This window comes from Narcine bancroftii, chromosome 3 (assembly GCF_036971445.1).
Source record: "Narcine bancroftii isolate sNarBan1 chromosome 3, sNarBan1.hap1, whole genome shotgun sequence".
Taxonomy (NCBI): Eukaryota; Metazoa; Chordata; class Chondrichthyes; order Torpediniformes; family Narcinidae; genus Narcine; species Narcine bancroftii.
Window position 1 is genome coordinate 235351297 of NC_091471.1, and position 18064 is coordinate 235369360.

The window sequence follows — 18064 nt, forward strand, 5'->3', positions numbered from 1 at the left end:
GAAAATTATTTCTTGTACAGCTAGTATAAAGGAGGAAAGATTACATTTAATTAATCAGATTAAACAAATTAATTTACAATATGCATAAAAGAATTGAACTTAAGACAAAATTTGATCTTTCTACTTATCCCACTGAACAGCAACTTTTGAGGAGTTGGTCAGTTTTACATTCACGGTGAAAAATCTGGTAAGCTTTGGCCAACCCATTAAGAGGAATTGCTGCTGAGACAAATTATTGAAATTCAAATAAATGAACTTGTTTACCATAGACCATTTGAAAACAAATGATACATTTTGAGAATTTTATTCAAGACTGTACACTTCTGAATCTATTAATGATAATTTTTTTGGACTGTTTAAATATTCCCACGCTCTCTCTGGAGGAGCTTATTTCACAAGAGGACACACTTCTTGCTATTTCTTTGCTAGTCAGGTAAATCTCCAGGACCCAATGGGTATCTTGAGGAATTTTTAAAAATCTTTTTCCAAATGGCTTGTGCCCCAATTAAGTTCTATGTTTAATGACTCATTTAAACAGAGCAATCTTCCATCATCTTTTAATGAAGGTTGCATTTCTCTTATTGTGAAAAGAGGAAGATCCACTAGAGTGTTCTTCTTACAGGCCAATATCTTTACTGAATGTTGATGTGAAGATCTTGGTTAAAGACTGCAGAATATATTACCTTTATTTATGATGATCAGACTGGCTTCATTAAAAATCTTTATTCTTACTTTACTATATGTTGTTTATTAAACACTTTATATTTACCCCACCCCTGTCCCTGAATGTGTCTTTTTATTAGTCACAGAAAAAGCTTTTGATAGGGTGGAGTAGGATTATTTATTTGCAATCCCAGAAAAATTTAATTTTAGACCCTATTTTATTAAATGGATTAAATTATATTTATGTCAAACTGCTTCAATTGTTACTAATTTACAGCAGTCAAAATTTAATCTTCAATGTTGTCCAAATGTCCTTTACCTTATGATTTGGTATTAGTGAACTTTAACCTTTGCTTGCCCCTGTACCAAGATATCTTAGTATTCCTTGTAAGATTGTGCGGGGTCAAATTTATATCATGGTACTACAATAAACATCTTTTTAAGGGAAACGTGTCTACTTAAACATGTTTCCCTTAACAAGTTGGCCATCTTTTTCTATTTCTACAGTTGGTTGTATTATTAAAATTTTACCTAAATCTTTGTATCTTTTCCAATCTTTACCAAGATTCATTCCTAAATTTCATTGCATTCTTTTATATCTGCCTACATACAGCAAAGAAAATGCCCTCACTTAAATAAAGTCCATCTTTTGAAATCTAAAAGGAATGGTAGTTAGGCGTTTCCTAATTTTAGATTTTATTATTGGGCAGTCAATAAAAAAAATTGTTACCAATTGCATTTCTGTAAATATACTATATTAATTTTTTTTTTAAAATTAGTGCAAAAGAAAAGCCAGGCAGTGACTTTGGTTCATGGATCATTCTGGAATCTGGTGGCAGTGGGGAAGAAGCCATCCTTGTCCCGCTGATGCTCGTCTTTGGGTTCCTGGACCCTTTCCCCCATGGTAGCAGAGTGAAGAGGGCCTGGCCTGGGGGGTGGGGGCAGTTCTTTGAGGATAGAGGCCACTTTTTGAAGACCCCACCTCATGTTGATGTCCTCAATGGAGTGAAGCCTGGTGTCCGTGATGTCGCAGGCCGAGTGAACAACTCTCTTTCTTTGAGAGTTTGCGCCTCCATACCAGGCAGTGACGGAACTGGCCAGAATGTAAATTTCCTATGGAAATGTGCAGGAGTCTTTGGTGACCAGGAATTCTTTTGCATCGCTGGAAGACGAGAATGTGGAGGTGACACTGGTCCCCAACTATCGCAATTGGAAAACACATGGAGAGCGTACAGCAAGTGCGAGAATGGAGTGAAAATCCAGGTCAATGGAGGGATGTCATTCTGGTAATGGACCTGGCCATCCATGGATTCTAGACGCTGGATGGTCACGGGTTCAGCTTGGGCTGACTGCCCGCGCCTTTCCCAAGGTTACCTGAATTCCTGTATATCCCGGGAGAAAGTGCTCAGAGGGTTTCTGGGAATGGAAGGGCCCCTCTAAGGGCTGGATGATTCATTGACAGAACATTATTCAAGAGGGTGAATCCTCACAAGGTGCCCCTGGCAGGGGATGGAAAATCTGCACCAACCAACTAGCCGGAGTGTTCACGGACATTTTCAACCTCTCACTGCTGCAGTCAGAGGTTCCTACCTGCTTCAAAAGGGCATCAGTCATCCCGGTGCCCGAGAATAGCAGCATGAGCTACCTCAACATCGACCACCCAGCAGCATTGACTTCTCCCGTGATGAAATGCTTCGAGAGGCTGGTCGAGGCAAGAATGAACATGTTCCTGAGCCAAGGTCTGGACCCGCTGCAATTCGCCTATCGACACAATCGCTCCACGGCAGACGCAGTATTGCTTGCTCTCCACTCAGCTCTGGATCACCTCGAAAACAGCAACTCATACACACGGCTGCTCTTCATCGACTACAGCTCGGCCTTCAACACCATTATTCGCTCAGTGCTGGTCAACAAACTCCAAACCCTGGGCCTCAGTACCCCCCTCTGCAACTGGATCCTTGACTTCCTCATTGGAGACCTCGGTCAGTACGAATTGGAAACAACGTCTCCTTACTGACGACCAACCCAAGGCTCTGTGCTTACCCCACTGCTCTACTCGTTATACACCCACGACTGTGTGGCCGGGAACAATTCCAATGCCGTCTACAAGTTTGCCAACGACACCAAGGTCATCGGCAGAATCACAGACGGCAACGAGGAAGGGTACAGGAAGGAGGTGGATCAGCTCGTTGAATGGGGTCACAACAACAACCTTCCTCAATGTCAGCACAACCAAGTAGATGATGGTGGACATCAGGAGGGAGTCGGGGAACACGACCCAGTCCTCATCGAGAGCTTAGTAGTGGAGAGGGTCAAGAACTTCAAATTCCTGGGGGTCACCATCTCCGAGAATCTGTCCTGGAGCCTCCACGTTGATGCAATCAAAAGGAAGGCTCATCAGTGGCGAGACTTTGTGAAGGGTCTGAGGAGGTTCATGTCAGCCTGCAGAGAGATAGTGGTGAGGTGTCCAGGTTATACCACGCCAGAGGCTTCAACCTCTCTCTCCCTTCTCTATCTCTCTCCCTGTCCCTCCCCATCACTCTCCACGCCCCTCCCCACGTCTCTCTCCTCCCTCTCTCCCAACCCTCCCCTACCCCCTCACCCCACCTCTGCCTTCCCCTCTCCCCCCTCCCTCTTTCTCCCCTCTCCATCTCTCCTGTCTCCCCCTCTCTCAACCCCTCACCCTTTCTCCCTCCTCCCCCTCTCTCCCCCATTCTCTTTCCCCCATCCCCCCGGAATCGTGCTGGGAGCGGAGCTGACACAGACTAATGACAAAATCTGGTTTTATTGAACATACAGGAGGTAAATCCCAGTTCGTATGCGAGGTCGGGTCTGTCCCTGAACTCCAACTCCAGGACCGAACACCAACTTCCCTCCCAGAGCCCCCGTCACCAGGACTGAGCCCCAAGTCCGGGTCCGCACTCGTCTCCCTGTCCAAGGGACTGAACCCAAACTTCCAGACCCCAGACCCTCTCATCGCCGCCTCTTCCTGTGCTGCCGGCTGAGCTCTGGGTGGAACTGTGAGTGGAAAGACACAGCTTCCCCCTCCCCCTCCAGAGAAGCCTCTGTCCCCCTCACACCCTCCTCCCCACTCAACAAGGCCAGGGCCCGCGACCTCTCTGCAGCCTCCCTCCTCAGCCTCTCCTGCCGCAGGTCCCATGTCCCCCGGCCCCCCATCCCCTCCCCGTCCTCCCGACCCCTGCTCTCCGCCCCAGACTTCATCCTCTGGCTCTCCCTCCCCTCTGCCAAACCAACCCCCCTTCTACCCCTCTCCTCTCCTGCTACACACCCCCAACCTCCCCTCTCTGCCCCAGACCCAACCCTAGGACCTTCCCTCTCTTCCCCTGAGCCGATCCTCTGACCCTCCCTCTCCTCCCTGGACCTGCCCCCCTTTACCTCTCTCAACCCCACCCTCCAACTCCCCTTGCACACCCCCCCTCTCAGCATCTCCTTCATGGCCACCAGTGGGTCCATCAGCCCCTTGAGGCTGGGTTGGGCCTCCCCCTGCTCCTCCATCCTGGCCGGGGGGCGGGTATACCAAGGTGGGCGGGTTTGAGCCTCCGCCGAGCTCTGGCCCAGGTATGTGAGGATGCCCAGGGCTTTTTCCCGCCTCTCCTGGAATGGGGGGGGAGGGGGGGGGGAGAGGGAGGGAGGGAGGGGGGGGAGAGGGAGGGAGGGGGGGGAGAGGGAGGGAGGGGGGGGGAGAGGGAGGGAGGGGGGGGGAGAGGGAGGGAGGGGGGAGAGGGAGGGAGGGGGGGAGAGGGAGGGAGGGGGGGAGAGGGAGGGAGGGGGGGGAGAGGGAGGGAGGGGGGGGGAGAGGGAGGAGGGGGGGGGAGAGGGAGTGGGGGGGAGGGGGGTGGAGCGGTGGAGGGAGAGGGGAGGGAGGAAGTGGGTGAGGGCATTGGAGGGAGAGGTGGAGGGAAGGGAGAGGGAAGAGAGAGGGAAGGTGTAAATTTGTCTGCAGAGAAAAGTTTGATGATCCACAGCCTGTCCCTCACCCCCTCGTCCCATCCCTCACCCACACTCCCCATCCATTAACGTCCCTTCCTCACCCCACATCCTCTTTCCCTCTCCCCTCCCTCCAACCCAGATGTTGAGCGTAGCTGTGGAAAAGGATAGAAACGGAGAAAAGGGGATGGTGTTTAACCGGGGAAGGGCTAATTATGAAAGGATGAGGCAGGAACGAGCGAGAGTCCATGGAAAGAGATGTTCAGGGGTGAAAGCACAGACCTAACGTGGAGGAAGTTCAGGGATGTCCTGTGCTGGGTTCGGGATAAGTTTGTCCCACAGGGATAGGGAAAATATGCTTGCAAACAGGAACCGTGGCTGACGAAGCAGGCGAGGCAACTGGTCAAGAGAAAGAAGGAAGCAGGAAACAGGATGGGCCCATGAGAAGTAACCAGGAAGAAGCTTCAGAAAGGATTTTGGAGGGGGCCACGAAGGAGCCTTGGTGTGTAGGGTGAAGGAGAACCCCAAGGTGTTTGATGGGTACATGAAGGACCGAAGGATGATGAGAATGAAGGTGGGGCCGCTAAAGGAGGCCACATGTGCCTGGAGGTGGAGGGGTTGGGGAAGTCTGAAACGAACAGCTTGTGCCAGTATTCACAAGGAAAAAGGACCTCGATCAGCATGAGGCTGAATTTGAACAGGCCGGTGTCTGGACATGAGGAGATGCAGGAGGATCTGCTTATAAACCTTGAGTTAATGAGTTCCTGAGGCCAGACAAAATTTTCCCCGGGCTCAGACGCCATCTACCTTGGGCTCGGGCGCCACCTACTCCAGGCTCGGGCACCACCTGCCCTGGGCTTGGGCGCCACCTACCCTAGACTGCTGTGGGAAGAGATCGCTGGGGCAGTGGTTATGATCTTTGAATCCTCTTTGGCCGCAGGGGAGGTGCCAGAGGGTTGGAGGATGGAAAATGTGGTCCCCTTGTCTGAAGCAAGTAATAGGAACCCTGGGAATTTTAGATTTTAGACAGTGAGTCAAACGTCAGTGGGGGGGCAGGGAGAAACTATTGGAGAGGATTCAGAAGGACAGGATCGATGAGCATTTGGAGAAATCCCGACAACTCAAGGATAGTCAGCAGGGCTTTGTGAAGGGAAGTTCGGGCCTCACGAGTCTAATTGAGATTTTTGAGGAGGTAACAAAAAAAATTGATGAGGGTCGGGCGGTAGATGTGGTCTACGTGGATTTTAGCCAGGATTTGAAAAGATCCCCACGAGAGACCATTCCAGAAAGTCATGAGACTCAGGATCAGTGGAACCTTGGCCGTGTGGATAAAATATTGGTTGGCAGGTAAAAAGCAGAAAGTGTACTGAGCTGCAGCGTCTAAGGGACCGAGTCTGGGAACTTGAGCTGCAGCTTGATGACCTCTCTCTAGTTGGGGAGAATGAGGCTATCGGCAGGTGGTCACAATGGCGACACGGAGGAGGGGCAGTGGGTTACCGTTAGGAGGAGGAAAGGGAGGGGTCGGGTTTAAGAGAGAGTCCCTGAGTCTGAAATTCTCAGAAATTAGTCCTTCACCTTGAGTACTGGGGAGGGGGATAGTAAGACTATGGTGGGCAGAGGTGTGGTGTCAACCTCTGTGGCTCAGAAAGGCAGGGATAAGAGGAAAAGGGCAATAGACATAGGGGATTCGATGGTTAGGAGGACGGAGAGATTTTTGTGGATGCGATAAGGAAAACCGGATGGTGGTTTGCCTCCCTGGTGCCAGGGTCTGGGATATGACTACGTGCATTCGGAATATCTAAAAGGGGAGGGTTTAGAGTCTGAGGTTGTGGTACACGTTGGTACCAATGATATTGGAAGGAAGGAGGAAGTTATCCTGCAGAATGAATATAGGGAGTTGGATAGGAAGCTTAGAAAAAGGACCACCAAGGGTGTGATCTCTGGATTGTTTCCTGTGCCACGTGACAGTGAAGAATGGGATCAGTAGTTGGTTAAACACGTGGCTAAAGGGGTGGAGTAAGAGACAGGGTTTCAAGTTCTTGGACCACTGGGACTTTTTTGGGGGAGATGGGACCTATACCGTAATGACGGATTACATCTAAATCCCAGAGGGATCAATATCCTGGTGGGGGCATTTGCTAGGGCTGTTGGGGGGGGGGGGTTTAAATCAGAATGGTTGGGGGAAGGGGTTCAAGTTAGGCAGGACAGCAGGGAAAGGGTTTGAAGGCAAAGGAATGAGGCATATTTAAATAATTTGAGGGAGGAACAGCAGGAAGTAATAAAAAGATGTTGTGGTGACAACTGTGAAAATGGTAGAGAGGAGGATATGCAGAAGGTAGGATGGAGGAGATACCTAAGATGTATTTATTTTAATGTGAGGAGCGTAGATAGGAAGTTGGATGAGCTAATGCTGTGGATTGACGCATGGCAATATGATGTTGTGGCCATTAGTGAGATGTGGTTGAAGGAAGGTTGTGACTGGCAGTTAAATATTCCAGGATTTTGCTGCTTTAGATGTGACAGAGTTGGTGAATTAAGAGGGGGAGGTGTGGCGTTACTTGTCAAGGAAGATATTACAGCGGTGCTGAGGCAAGATAGACTGGAGGGCTCATCGAGGGTGGGTAGAACTGAAAAATAAGAAGGGTGAGGTTACTATTATAGGGGTATATTATAGGCCCCCAATGGGGAGAGGGAACTAGATAAGCAAATGTGCAAAGAAATAGGTGAGTTGTACAGGAGAAATAGGGTGGTGTTGGTTGGGGATTTCAATTTTCCAAACATAAATTGGGAAACACAGTCAGTAAAAGGGCAGGATGGCTTAGTATTTATGTACTGTGTTCAGGATTGCTTTTTGCAGCAATATGTTGAGATGCCCACTAGAGGGGGAGCAGTGTTAGATCTGTTGTTTGTGAATGAAGTATTGCAGGTGACAGCATTGGAGAGAACTTTGGATCCAGTGATCATGGGTACATTAGCTTTAGCTTAATGATGGAAAAGGATAGGTCAGGTCCGAGGTTGAAGGTATTTGAGTGGGGGAGGGCCAGGTTTGTAGAAATGAGAAGGGATTTGCAGAGAGTTGGAAGTTTGGAGGAGGTGGGGACAGAGATGAAGGTTGGAAGGGGCAGGGAGGGAGCATAAATTTGGAGGAGGTGGGGCAGAGCTGGAGGTTGGACAAAGTGTGGACAGTGTTTAACATTGGAGGAGATGTGGACGGAGCTAAAGGTTGGAGGATTTGTGGATGAAGCTGAAGGTTGCAGGAGGGGTGGATGGAGCTGAATGTTAGGGGAGGTGTGGATGGAGCTGAAGGTTGGAGGGGTTGTGGATTGAGCTTAAGGTTGGAGGAGGTGTAGACGTAGCTGAACGTTGGAAGAGTTGTGGATGAAGCTGAAGATTTTCGGAGGAGTGGATGGAACTGAAGGTTGGTGGAGGAGTGGATGGAGCTGAAGGTTGGAGGATATGTGGATGGAGCTGAAGGTTGGAGGAGGTGTGGATGGAGCTGAAGGTTGGAGGAGGTGTGGATGGAGCTGAAGGTTGGAGGAGGTGGGGATGGAGCTGAAGGTTGGAGGAGGTGTGGACAGAGCTGAAAGTTAGAGGAGGCGTGGACTGAGCTGAAGGTTGGAGGATGTGTGGACTGAGCTGGAGGTGGTATGGCTGGAGCTGGTTGGAGGAGGTGTCTGAGGAGCTGGGGAGGGAGCTGAAGGTTTGGAGAGGTAGGGACACAGCTGAAGGTTGGACGAGGTGTGGATGAAGCTGGAGGTTGGAAGAGGTGTGTATGGAGATGAAGTTTGGAGGAGGTGGATGGAGCTGGTGGTAGGGATGTAGCTGGAGGTTGGTGGAGGTGGGGATGGAGCTGAAGGTTGGAGGAGGTGTCGGAGGAGCTGGGGAAGGAGCTGAACTTTGAGGGATGTGTGGACGGAATAGAAGGTTGGGGAGGTGTGGGTGGAGCTGAAGGTTTTTTTTTAAATTTTTTATTTTTCACACCATAAATCACATTAGCCATGATACACACTTTTTCTTTTTCACACATATACAGTGAATTTTTCTCCCCCCCCCCTCCCTCCTCCCAAGCCACCCCCCCACCCCCCACCCCCCACCCCCATCCATTTTAGGTATACAATCTAGATTACATTAAACCAGTCAGACAATGTTGTCATTCAACAAAAATACACCAGAAATTCTACTGAGTCCATTCTTTTCTTTCCTTCTCCTTCCATCAACTTAGGTAATGATTGTCCCCGGTAGGTTTTCGCTATTGTATTTAATGTAAGGCTTCCATATTTGTTCGAATATTTCAATATTATTTCTTAAACTATATGTAATTTTTTCTAATGGAATACATTTATTCATTTCTATATACCATTGTTGTATTTTCAGATTATCTTCCAATTTCCAGGTTGACATAATACATTTTTTTGCTACGGCTAGAGCTATCTTAACAAATCTTTTTTGTGCATCCTCCAAATCAAATCCAAATTCTTTGTTTTTTATGTTACTTAGGAGAAAGATCTCTGGATTCTTTGGTATATTGTTTTCTGTTATTTTATTTAATATCTGATTGAGATCTTCCCAAAATTTTTCTACTCTCTCACATGTCCAGATTGCATGAATTGTTGTTCCCATTTCTTTTTTACATCGAAAACATCTATCAGATACTGTTGGGTCCCATTTATTTAACTTTTGAGGTGTAATATATAGTCTGTGTAACCAGTTATATTGTATCATACGTAGCCTCGTATTTATTGTATTTCTCATTGTTCCAGAACATAATTTCTCCCATGTTTCCTTTTTTATCTTTATATTTAAATCTTGTTCCCATTTTTGTTTAGTTTTACCATTTGTTTCCTCATTCTCCTTTTCTTGCAGTTTAATATACATATTTGTTATAAATCTTTTGATTAACATTGTATCTGTTATCACATATTCAAGGTTACTTCCCTCTGGCAAACTCAAATTGCTTCCTAATTTATCCTTCAAGTAGGATCTCAGTTGGTAATATGCCAGCGCTGTATCTCCAGTTATATTGTACTTATCTCTCATTTGTTCAAAGGATAAGAATCTACTTCCTGAAAAACAATTTTCTATTCTTTTAATCCCTTTTTTTTCCCATTCTCTAAAGGAAAGGTTATCTATTGTAAAAGGGAGTAACTTATTTTGCGTCAATATTAGTTTTGGTAATTGATAATTTGTTTTATTTCTTTCTACATGAATCTTCTTCCAAATATTGAGGAGATGATGTAATACTGGAGAAGTTCTATGTTGTACCAATTTTTCATCCCATTTATATAATATGTGTTCAGGTATCTTTTCCCCTATTTTATCTAATTCTAATCTCGTCCGGTCTGGTTTTTCCCTTGTTTGATAAAAATCTGATAGGTATCTTAATTGTGCGGCTCTATAATAATTTTTAAAGTTTGGCAATTGTAAGCCTCCTTGTTTATACCATTCTGTTAATTTATCTAGTGCTATCCTCGGTTTCCCCCCTCTCCATAAAAATTTCCTTATTATTTTCTTTAACTCTTTGAAGAATTTTTCTGTCAGTTGTATTGGCAATGCCTGAAATAAGTATAATATCCTTGGAAAAATGTTCATTTTAATACAGTTTATCCTTCCTATTAGTGTTAGTGGTAAATCTTTCCAGTGCTCTAAATCGTCCTGTAATTTTTTTCATTAGTGGATAATAATTGAGTTTATATAATTGGCCGAGATTTTTGTTTATTTGTACACCTAGGTATCTTATTGCCTGCATTTGCCATCTAAATGGAGATTCCTTCTTAAATTTTGAGAAATCCGCATTATTCATAGGCATTGCTTCACTTTTATTTACGTTTATCTTGTAACCCGACACTTCTCCATATTCCTTCAATTTCTTATATAATTCTTTTATTGATAGTTCTGGTTCTGTTAAGTACACTATAACATCATCCGCAAATAGACTGATTTTATATTCCTTGTCTTTTATTTTTATTCCTTTTATATTATTATCTATTCTTATCAATTCTGCTAGTGGTTCTATAGCTAACGCAAACAATAAAGGTGATAGTGGGCATCCCTGCCGTGTTGACCTGCTTAAGTTAAATTGCTTTGATACATGTCCATTTACTGTCACTTTCACTAACGGTCCCTTATATAATGCTTTAATCCAATTAATTTACTTCGGTGGAGCTGAAGGTTGAAGAAAGTAGGGACGGAGCTGAAGTTTGGAGGAGGTTGGGACGGAGCTATAGGTTAGAAGAAGTGTGGAGGGAGCTGAAGGTTGGAGGAGATGTGGATGGAGCTGGAGGGTCGGTGAGGTGTGGACTGAGCTAAAGGTTGGAGGAGGTGTGCATGGAGTTTAAGATTGGAGGAGGTGTGGATGGAGCTGAAGGTTTGAGGAGCTATGGATGGAGCTGAAGATCTGAGGTGGTGTTGATGGAGCAGAAGGTTAGAGTTGGTGTTGATGGAGTTGAAGGTTGGAGGGTGGGAACGGAGATGTAGGTTTGAGGAGTTGTGCACGGTGCTGAAGTTTGGAGCAGTTGTGGATGGAGCTGAAGGTTGTATGAGTTGTGGATGAAGCTGAAGGTTGTTGAAGGTGTGGATGGAGCTGAATGTTGGGGGATTTGTGGATGGAACTGAAGATTGGAGGAGGAGTGGATGGAGCAGAAGGTTGGAGGAGGTGTGGATGGAGCTGAAGGTTGGAGGAGGTGTGGATGGAACTGAAGGTTGGAGGTGGTGGGGATAGAGCTGAAGTTTGGAGGAGGTGAGGACAGAGATGAAGGTTGGAAGGGGTAGGGAGGGAGCTGAAAGTTGAAGGAGGTGGGCATGGAGCTGAAGGTTGGAGGAGTTGTGCATGGAGCTGATGGGTTGGAGGTGTGGATGGAGCTGAAATTTGGTTGAAGTTTGGAGGAGGTGGGGACAGAGCTGAAGGTTGAAGGAGGTGTGGATGCTGAGGTTGTTGAAGGTGTGGATTGAGCTGAATGTTGGGGGAGTTGTGGATGGAGCTGAAGGTTGGAGGAGGTGTGGATTGAGCTGAAGTTTGGAGGAGGTCCGGATAGAGCTGAAGTTTGGAGGAGGTGGGGACAGAGATGAAGGTTGCAAGGGGTAGGGAGGGAGCTTAAATTTGGAGGAGGTGGGGCGGAGCTGTAGGTTGGACAAAGTGTGGACAGAGCTTAATATTGGAGGTGTGGACGGAGCTGAAGGTTGGAGGATTTGTGGATGGAGCTGCAGGTTGGAGGATTTGTGGATGGAGCTGAGGGTTGGAGCATTTGTGGATGGAGCTGAAGGTTGGAGGAGTTGTGGATGGAGCTGAATGTTGGGGGAGTTGTGGATGGAACTGAAGGTTGGCGGGATTGTGGATTGAGCTCAAGGATGGAGGAGGTGTGGACAGAGCTGAAGGCTGGAGGAGGTGTGGATGGAGCTGAAGGTTGGAGGAGGTGTGGATGCAGCTGAAGGTTGGAGGAGCTGTGGATGGAGCTGAAGGTTGGAGGAGTTGTGGATGGAGCTGAAGGTTGGAGGAGTTGTGGATGGAGCTGAAGGTTGGAGGAGTTGTGGATGGAGCTGAAGGTTGGAGGAGTTGTGGATGGAGCTGAAGGTTGGAGGAATTATGGATGGAGCTGAAATTTGGAGAAGATGTGGATGGAGCTGAAGGTTGTAAGAGGAGGGGATGGAGCTGAATGTTGGGGAGTTGTGGATGGAATTGAAGGTTGAAGGAGGTAAGGATGGAGGTGAAGGTTGGAGGAGGGTGGGACAGAGCTATATGTTGGTGGACGGAGTTGAAGGTTGGAGGAAGTGTGGATGGATCTTAAGATTGGAGGAGGTGTGGACGGAGCTGAACGTTGGAGTAGTTGTGCATTAAGGTGAAGGTTGTAGAAGGAGTGAATGGAGCTGAATGTTTGCGGAGTTGTGGATGGAACTGAAGGTTGGAGGGGTTGTGGATTGAGCTGAAGGTTGAAGGAGGTAAGGACGGAGGTGAAGGTTGGAGGACATTGGGACGGAGCTATATGTTGGTGGAAGTGTGGAAGGAGCTAAAGGTTGGAGAAGATGTTGACGGAGCTGAACGTTGGAGGAGTTGTGGATGATGCTGAAGGTTGTCGGAGGAGTGGATGGAGCTGAAGGCTGGAGGAGGATTGGATGGAGCTGAAGGTTGGAGGAGGTGTGGATGGAGCTGAAGGTTGGAGGAGGTGTGGATTGACCTGAAGGTTGGAGGAGGTGGGGACAAAGCTGAAGTTTGGAGGAGGTGGGGACAGAGCTGAAGGTTGGTAGGAGTAGGGTGGGAGCTTAAATTTGGAGGAGGTGAGGCGGAACTGTAGGTTGGACAAAGTGTGGTCATTGGAGGAGATGTGGACGGAGCTGAAGGTTGGAGGATTTGTGGATGAAGCTGAAGGCTGGAGGAGTTGTGGATTGAACTGAAGTTTGGAGGGGTTGTGGATTGAGTTGAATGTTGAAGGAGGTAAGGACGGAGGTGAAGGTTGCTGAAGGTTGGAGGAGGTGTGGATGGAGCTTAAGGTTGGAGGTGTGTACGGAGCTGAACGTTGGAGGAGTTGTGGATTAAGCTGAAAGTTGTAGGAGGAGTGGATGAAGATTGGGGAGGTGTGGAGGGAGGTGAAGGTTGGAGGTGGTGGGGATGGATCTGAAAGTTGAAGGAGGTGGGCATGAAGCTGAAGGTTGGAGGAGTTGTGCATGGTGCTGAAGGGTTGGAGGTATGGATGGAGCTGAAGTTTGGTTGAGATGGGGACGGAGCTGAATGTTGGGGGAGTTGTGGATGGAACTGAAGGATGGAGGAGGAGTGGATGGAGCTGAAGGTTGGAGGAGGTGGGGATGGAGCTGAAGGTTGGAGGAGGTGAGGATGGAGCTGAAGGATAGAGGAGGTGGGGATGGAGCTGAAGGTTGAAGGAGGTGGGAATGGAGCTGAAGGTTGGAGGAAATGTGGATGGAGCTGAAGGTTGGAGGAGGTGGGGATGGAGCTGAAGGTTTTTGAAGTCATCAAGAGGATATCAACAGGATGCATAGTTGGCCGGAGAAGTGGGTGATCGAGCTCAGTCCGGGTAAGTGTGATGTGATGCATTTTGGAAGGACAAACTAAGAGGCTGAGTCCAGGGTTTAAAGTGTGAGTGAGCAGAGGGACCTTGGGTTCCAAATCCATACATTTCCCAACGTTGCTGTACTAATTTAAAAAGGCCTGTGGGACGTTGGGCTTCATTAATTGAGGTATTGAGTTGAGGTGCAGAGATGCCATGATGCAACTCTACCAATCTCTAGTGAGACCACACATGGAATATTGTGTTCTGTTCTGGGCACCTAATTTCAAGAAGTGTGGGGAAGCTGTGGAGAGGGAGCAAAGGAGATTCAACAGGATGGTACCTGGATTGCAAAACATGTCTAATTCAGCAAGGTTCGCGGAGCTGGGACTTTTCTCTTTGGAGCGTCGAAGGATGAGAGGAGACTGGTAGGCGTAGATGGGGTGACAGTCAGCACCTGTTTCCCACGGCAGGATGAGCAAACACCAGAGGACATCTGTACAAAGTGAAGGGAGGGGAGTTCAGGGGATATGTCAGGGGAAGGTTTTTACACAGACAGTGGTGGGGGCCTGGAACATTGGGGACATTTAAGGGACTCTTAGACAGACTCATCAATAGAAGGAAAACAGAGGGTTATGGGATAGGGAGGGGTGAGTTCTTTTTTTTTGGAATATATTGGCTGGCACAACATGGAGGGGCAAAGGGCCTGAACTGTGTTGTCGTGTTCGATGTTAAATCCCCTCCCCCCTCACCTTCTCTTGCCGCATCTCAGCCCTGTACTCTGTGCTGCCCCCGCTATGCTCCTTGACACCCTCCAGGTCACAGAACAGGTCCAGATGGTATGGGGTCTCTCCGACGGGAGGGATATAGGGGCCCTGGGCGTCAACGTGCTCCGAGAGGCGTGCTCTCTTACGTAGGAATTCAGTCCTCGCCTGAATCAGAGGCACAGAGTTAGACACCCATCACACATTCCCAGGGTGGGACACAGAGTGAAGCTCCCTCTCCCCCTTCCCGTCACACACTCCCAGGGTGGGACACAGAGTGAAGCTCCCTCTCCCCGTCCCGTCACACACTCCCAGGTGGGACACAGAGTGAAGCTCCCTCTCCCCGTCCCGTCACACACTCCCAGGTGGGACACAGAGTGAAGCTCCCTTTCCCCGTCCCGTCACACACTCCCAGGTGGGACACAGAGTGAAGCTCCCTCTCCCCGTCCCGTCACACACTCCCAGGTGGGACACAGAGTGAAGCTCCCTCTTTCCCGTCCCGTCACACTCCTGGGGTGGGGCCACAGAATGAAGTCCTCTCTCCCCCACACACTCCCAGGGTGGGACACAGAGTGAAGCCCGCTCTCCACCACACACTCCCGGGGTGGGACACAGAGTGAAACCCCCTCTCCCCAACACACTCCCGGGATGGGACACAGAGTGAAGCTCCCTCTCCCCCTTCCCGTCACACACTCCCAGGGTGAGACACAGAGTGAAGCTCCCTCTCCCCGTCCCGTCACACACTCCCAGGTGAGACACAGAGTGAAGCTCCCTCTTTCCCGTCCCGTCACACACTCCCAGGGTGGGACACAGAGTGAAGCTCCCTCTCCCCGTCCCGTCACACACTCCCAGGTGAGACACAGAGTGAAGCTCCCTCTTTCCCGTCCCGTCACACTCCTGGGGTGGGGCCACAGAATGAAGTCCTCTCTCCCCCACACACTCCCAGGGTGGGATACAGAGTGAAGCTCCCTCTTCCCCATCCCATCACACAGAGTGAAACCCCCTCTCCCCAACACACTCCCGGGATGGGACACAGAGTGAAGCTCCCTCTCCCCCGCGCTGTAGTGACACCTCTGGTCCTTCTCAGCAGACCTTAGCGCTGTGCTCAGCTGCTGTAGTAACATCTCCTGCCCTGTCGGTGGCGCTGTAACTGGATGTCGTGTGCTGTTGTAACAACTCCCGCCCTCTCCCATTGAACATGGCGCTGTTGCCCCGCCTCACGACACATGCGCCCTCCCCTTCTTGCTCCGACCTGCTGTTCGGCCAGTGCCGCTCTGCGTCCGGCATCCCGCCCGGCGGCAGCCGCCTGCTCCTCGTCCCGCCGCACCCGAGCCACATTCTCGCGTCCTCGGACATGCCAGCTCTTCTTCGGCAAGATGTTCATGGCGGCGGCCTGCTGCACCTCCCGGATATGCTCCGCGATCCACGTGATCTCCGCCCACCAATCCGTAGCAACATCTTGAACCAACCCCGCCACGCAGCTTCCGTCCGCTTGAAGCCACAGCGCCCCCACCTGGCGGTAAAGTGTTTGGTGCCCGGAATACAGCGTCCCCCGGCGTTTGGAGGGACATAACAGTGGAACCCGGCATCCCCCTGTGGCCTGAAGGTCTATTGGCAAGGGACTGCAGCACTCCCTCCGTGCCCCGGAGGACCACTGGCAGGGCACTACAAGGCCCCAATGCTCGGAGGACCAGTGACCAGGGCTCCCCATCTGGTCTGCAGCGCCCCCTGTGTTCCAGAAGTCTGGTAACCAGGCCTCCCAGCTGGACTGCAGCGCCCCCTGTGTTCCGGAGGTCCGGTGACTGGGGCTCCCAACGGGGAGAACCAGTTACCAGGGCTCCCCATCTGGACTGCAGCATCCACTATGTTCCAGAGGATCAGTGACCAGGGCTCCCAGCAGGACTGGAGCACCCCCTGTGTTCCGGAGGACCAGTTACCAGGGCTCCCCATTTGGACTGAAGCGCCCCCTGTGTTCTGGAGGACCGATGACCGGGGCTCCCCATCTGGACTGTAGTGCCCCATGTGTTCTGGAGGGCCGGAGAGCAGGGCACTCAGTAGAACTGCAGCGTTCCCTGTGTTCCAAAGGACCAGTGACCAAGGCTCCCAGCAGGACTGCAGCGCCCCTGTGTTCCAGTGAGCAGGGATCCCATCAGGACTGCAGCGCTCCCTGTGTTCCAGAGGTCTGGCGACCAGTGCTACCAGCAGGTCTGCAGCATCCCCTGTGTTCCGGAGGACCAGTGACCAGGGCTCACCATTGGGACTACAGCATCTCCTGTGTTCCAGAGGGCTGATTACTGGGGCTCCTGTCTGGATTCCCTTCCGATATAAAAGTTTCTTCAACCTTGAGGGGATATGTTTGGCGTAGTGGTCCGTGCAACGCTATATCACGTCAGCAATCGGCAGTGAGGTTCGAATCCCATGCTGTCTGTAAGGAGTTTGCACCTTTTTCCTGAGTCTGTGTTGGTTTCCTCCCACCATTCGATATGTACTGGGGGTGTTGGTCAACTGGGAGTAAATTGGGTGTATATTTAAATTTGCCTTACATACATTCTCTACCGGCACCACCTACGGCTCCTAGAACGCTTCCACCAGCGTTGTCTCCGCTCCATCCTCAACATCCATTGGAGCGCTTACATCCCTAACGTCGAAGTACTCGAGATGGCAGAGGTCGACAGCATCGAGTCCACGCTGCTGAAGATCCAGCTGCGCTGGATGGGTCACGTCTCCAGAATGGAGGACCATCGCCTTCCCAAGATCGTGTTATATGGCGAGCTCTCCACTGGCCACCGTGACAGAGGTGCACCAAAGAAAAGGTACAAGGACTGCCTAAAGCAATCTCTTGGTGCCTGCCACATTGACCACCGCCAGTGGGCTGATAACGCCTCAAACCGTGCATCTTGGCACCTCACAGTTTGGCGGGCAGCAACCTCCTTTGAAGAAGACCGCAGAGCCCACCTCACTGACAAAAGGCAAAGGAAGAAAAACCCAACACCCAACCCCAACCAACCAATTTTCCCCTGCAACCGCTGCAATCGTGTCTGCCTGTCCCGCATCGGACTTGTCAGCCACAAACGAGCCTGCAGCTGACGTGGACTTTTTACCCCCTCCATAAATCTTCGTCCGCGAAGCCAAGCCAAAGAAAAGAACATACATTCACTAAGGTTGCCTCCACTGCTTCAACGGGCAGCAATTTCTCCGTCCTGGATCTACTCCCCTGAATCTTGAAGCTACGCCCCCTAGTTCTAGTCTCCCCCACCAATGGCAACAATGTTCCTATCTCCATCTTATCTATAAAATTTCATAATTTTGATGTTTCTCAGATCCCCTGTCATTCTTCTAAATTCCAGTGAGTCCTGTCCCAGACGACTCAATTCTCCGCCTAGACCAACCCCCTCATCCTTGGAATCAACCTGGTGAACCCCCTTTGCACCGCTTCCAGAGCCAGTACATCCTTCCTCAAGTGAGAAGACCAGACCTGCACCCAGTTCTCTCGATGTGGCCTCACCAGTACCTGGTACAGTTGTAGCAGGACCTCCCTGCTCCTAAATTCTATCCCTCCGGCAATGAAGGCCAGTGTCCCATCTACCTTCTTGACAGCCCGCTGCACCTGCAAACCAACCTTTTGCAATTCCCAGGTCCTTCTGCGTGGCAGCCTGCTGCAATCACTTTCCATTTAGATAGTCATCTGATCGCCCA

At 49.8% G+C, this 18064-nt stretch overlaps 1 protein-coding gene across 3 annotated transcripts; it reads right to left on the reverse strand.

Annotated features, from left to right (window-relative positions):
• Positions 1-26: 26 nt before the first annotated feature.
• LOC138758321 (leukocyte receptor cluster member 1 homolog) lies at positions 27-16242 on the reverse strand. 3 transcript variants are annotated; one of them, XM_069927073.1, is made up of 4 exons: positions 15621-16064; positions 14357-14536; positions 13948-14100; positions 27-3105 (listed from the first exon to the last, which is right to left on the reverse strand). In XM_069927073.1, exons 1-3 carry the CDS (start codon positions 15750-15752, stop codon positions 13966-13968), a joined length of 447 nt encoding a protein of 148 aa, XP_069783174.1. In that variant the 5' UTR covers positions 15753-16064; the 3' UTR covers positions 27-3105; positions 13948-13965. The 3 variants fall into 3 exon arrangements, with proteins under 3 accessions (XP_069783174.1, XP_069783175.1, XP_069783173.1); XM_069927072.1 differs by lacking the exon at positions 27-3105 and adding an exon at positions 4196-4278; XM_069927074.1 differs by lacking the exon at positions 14357-14536 and having other exon boundaries at positions 15621-16242.
• Between the last annotated feature and the right edge of the window lie 1822 nt (positions 16243-18064).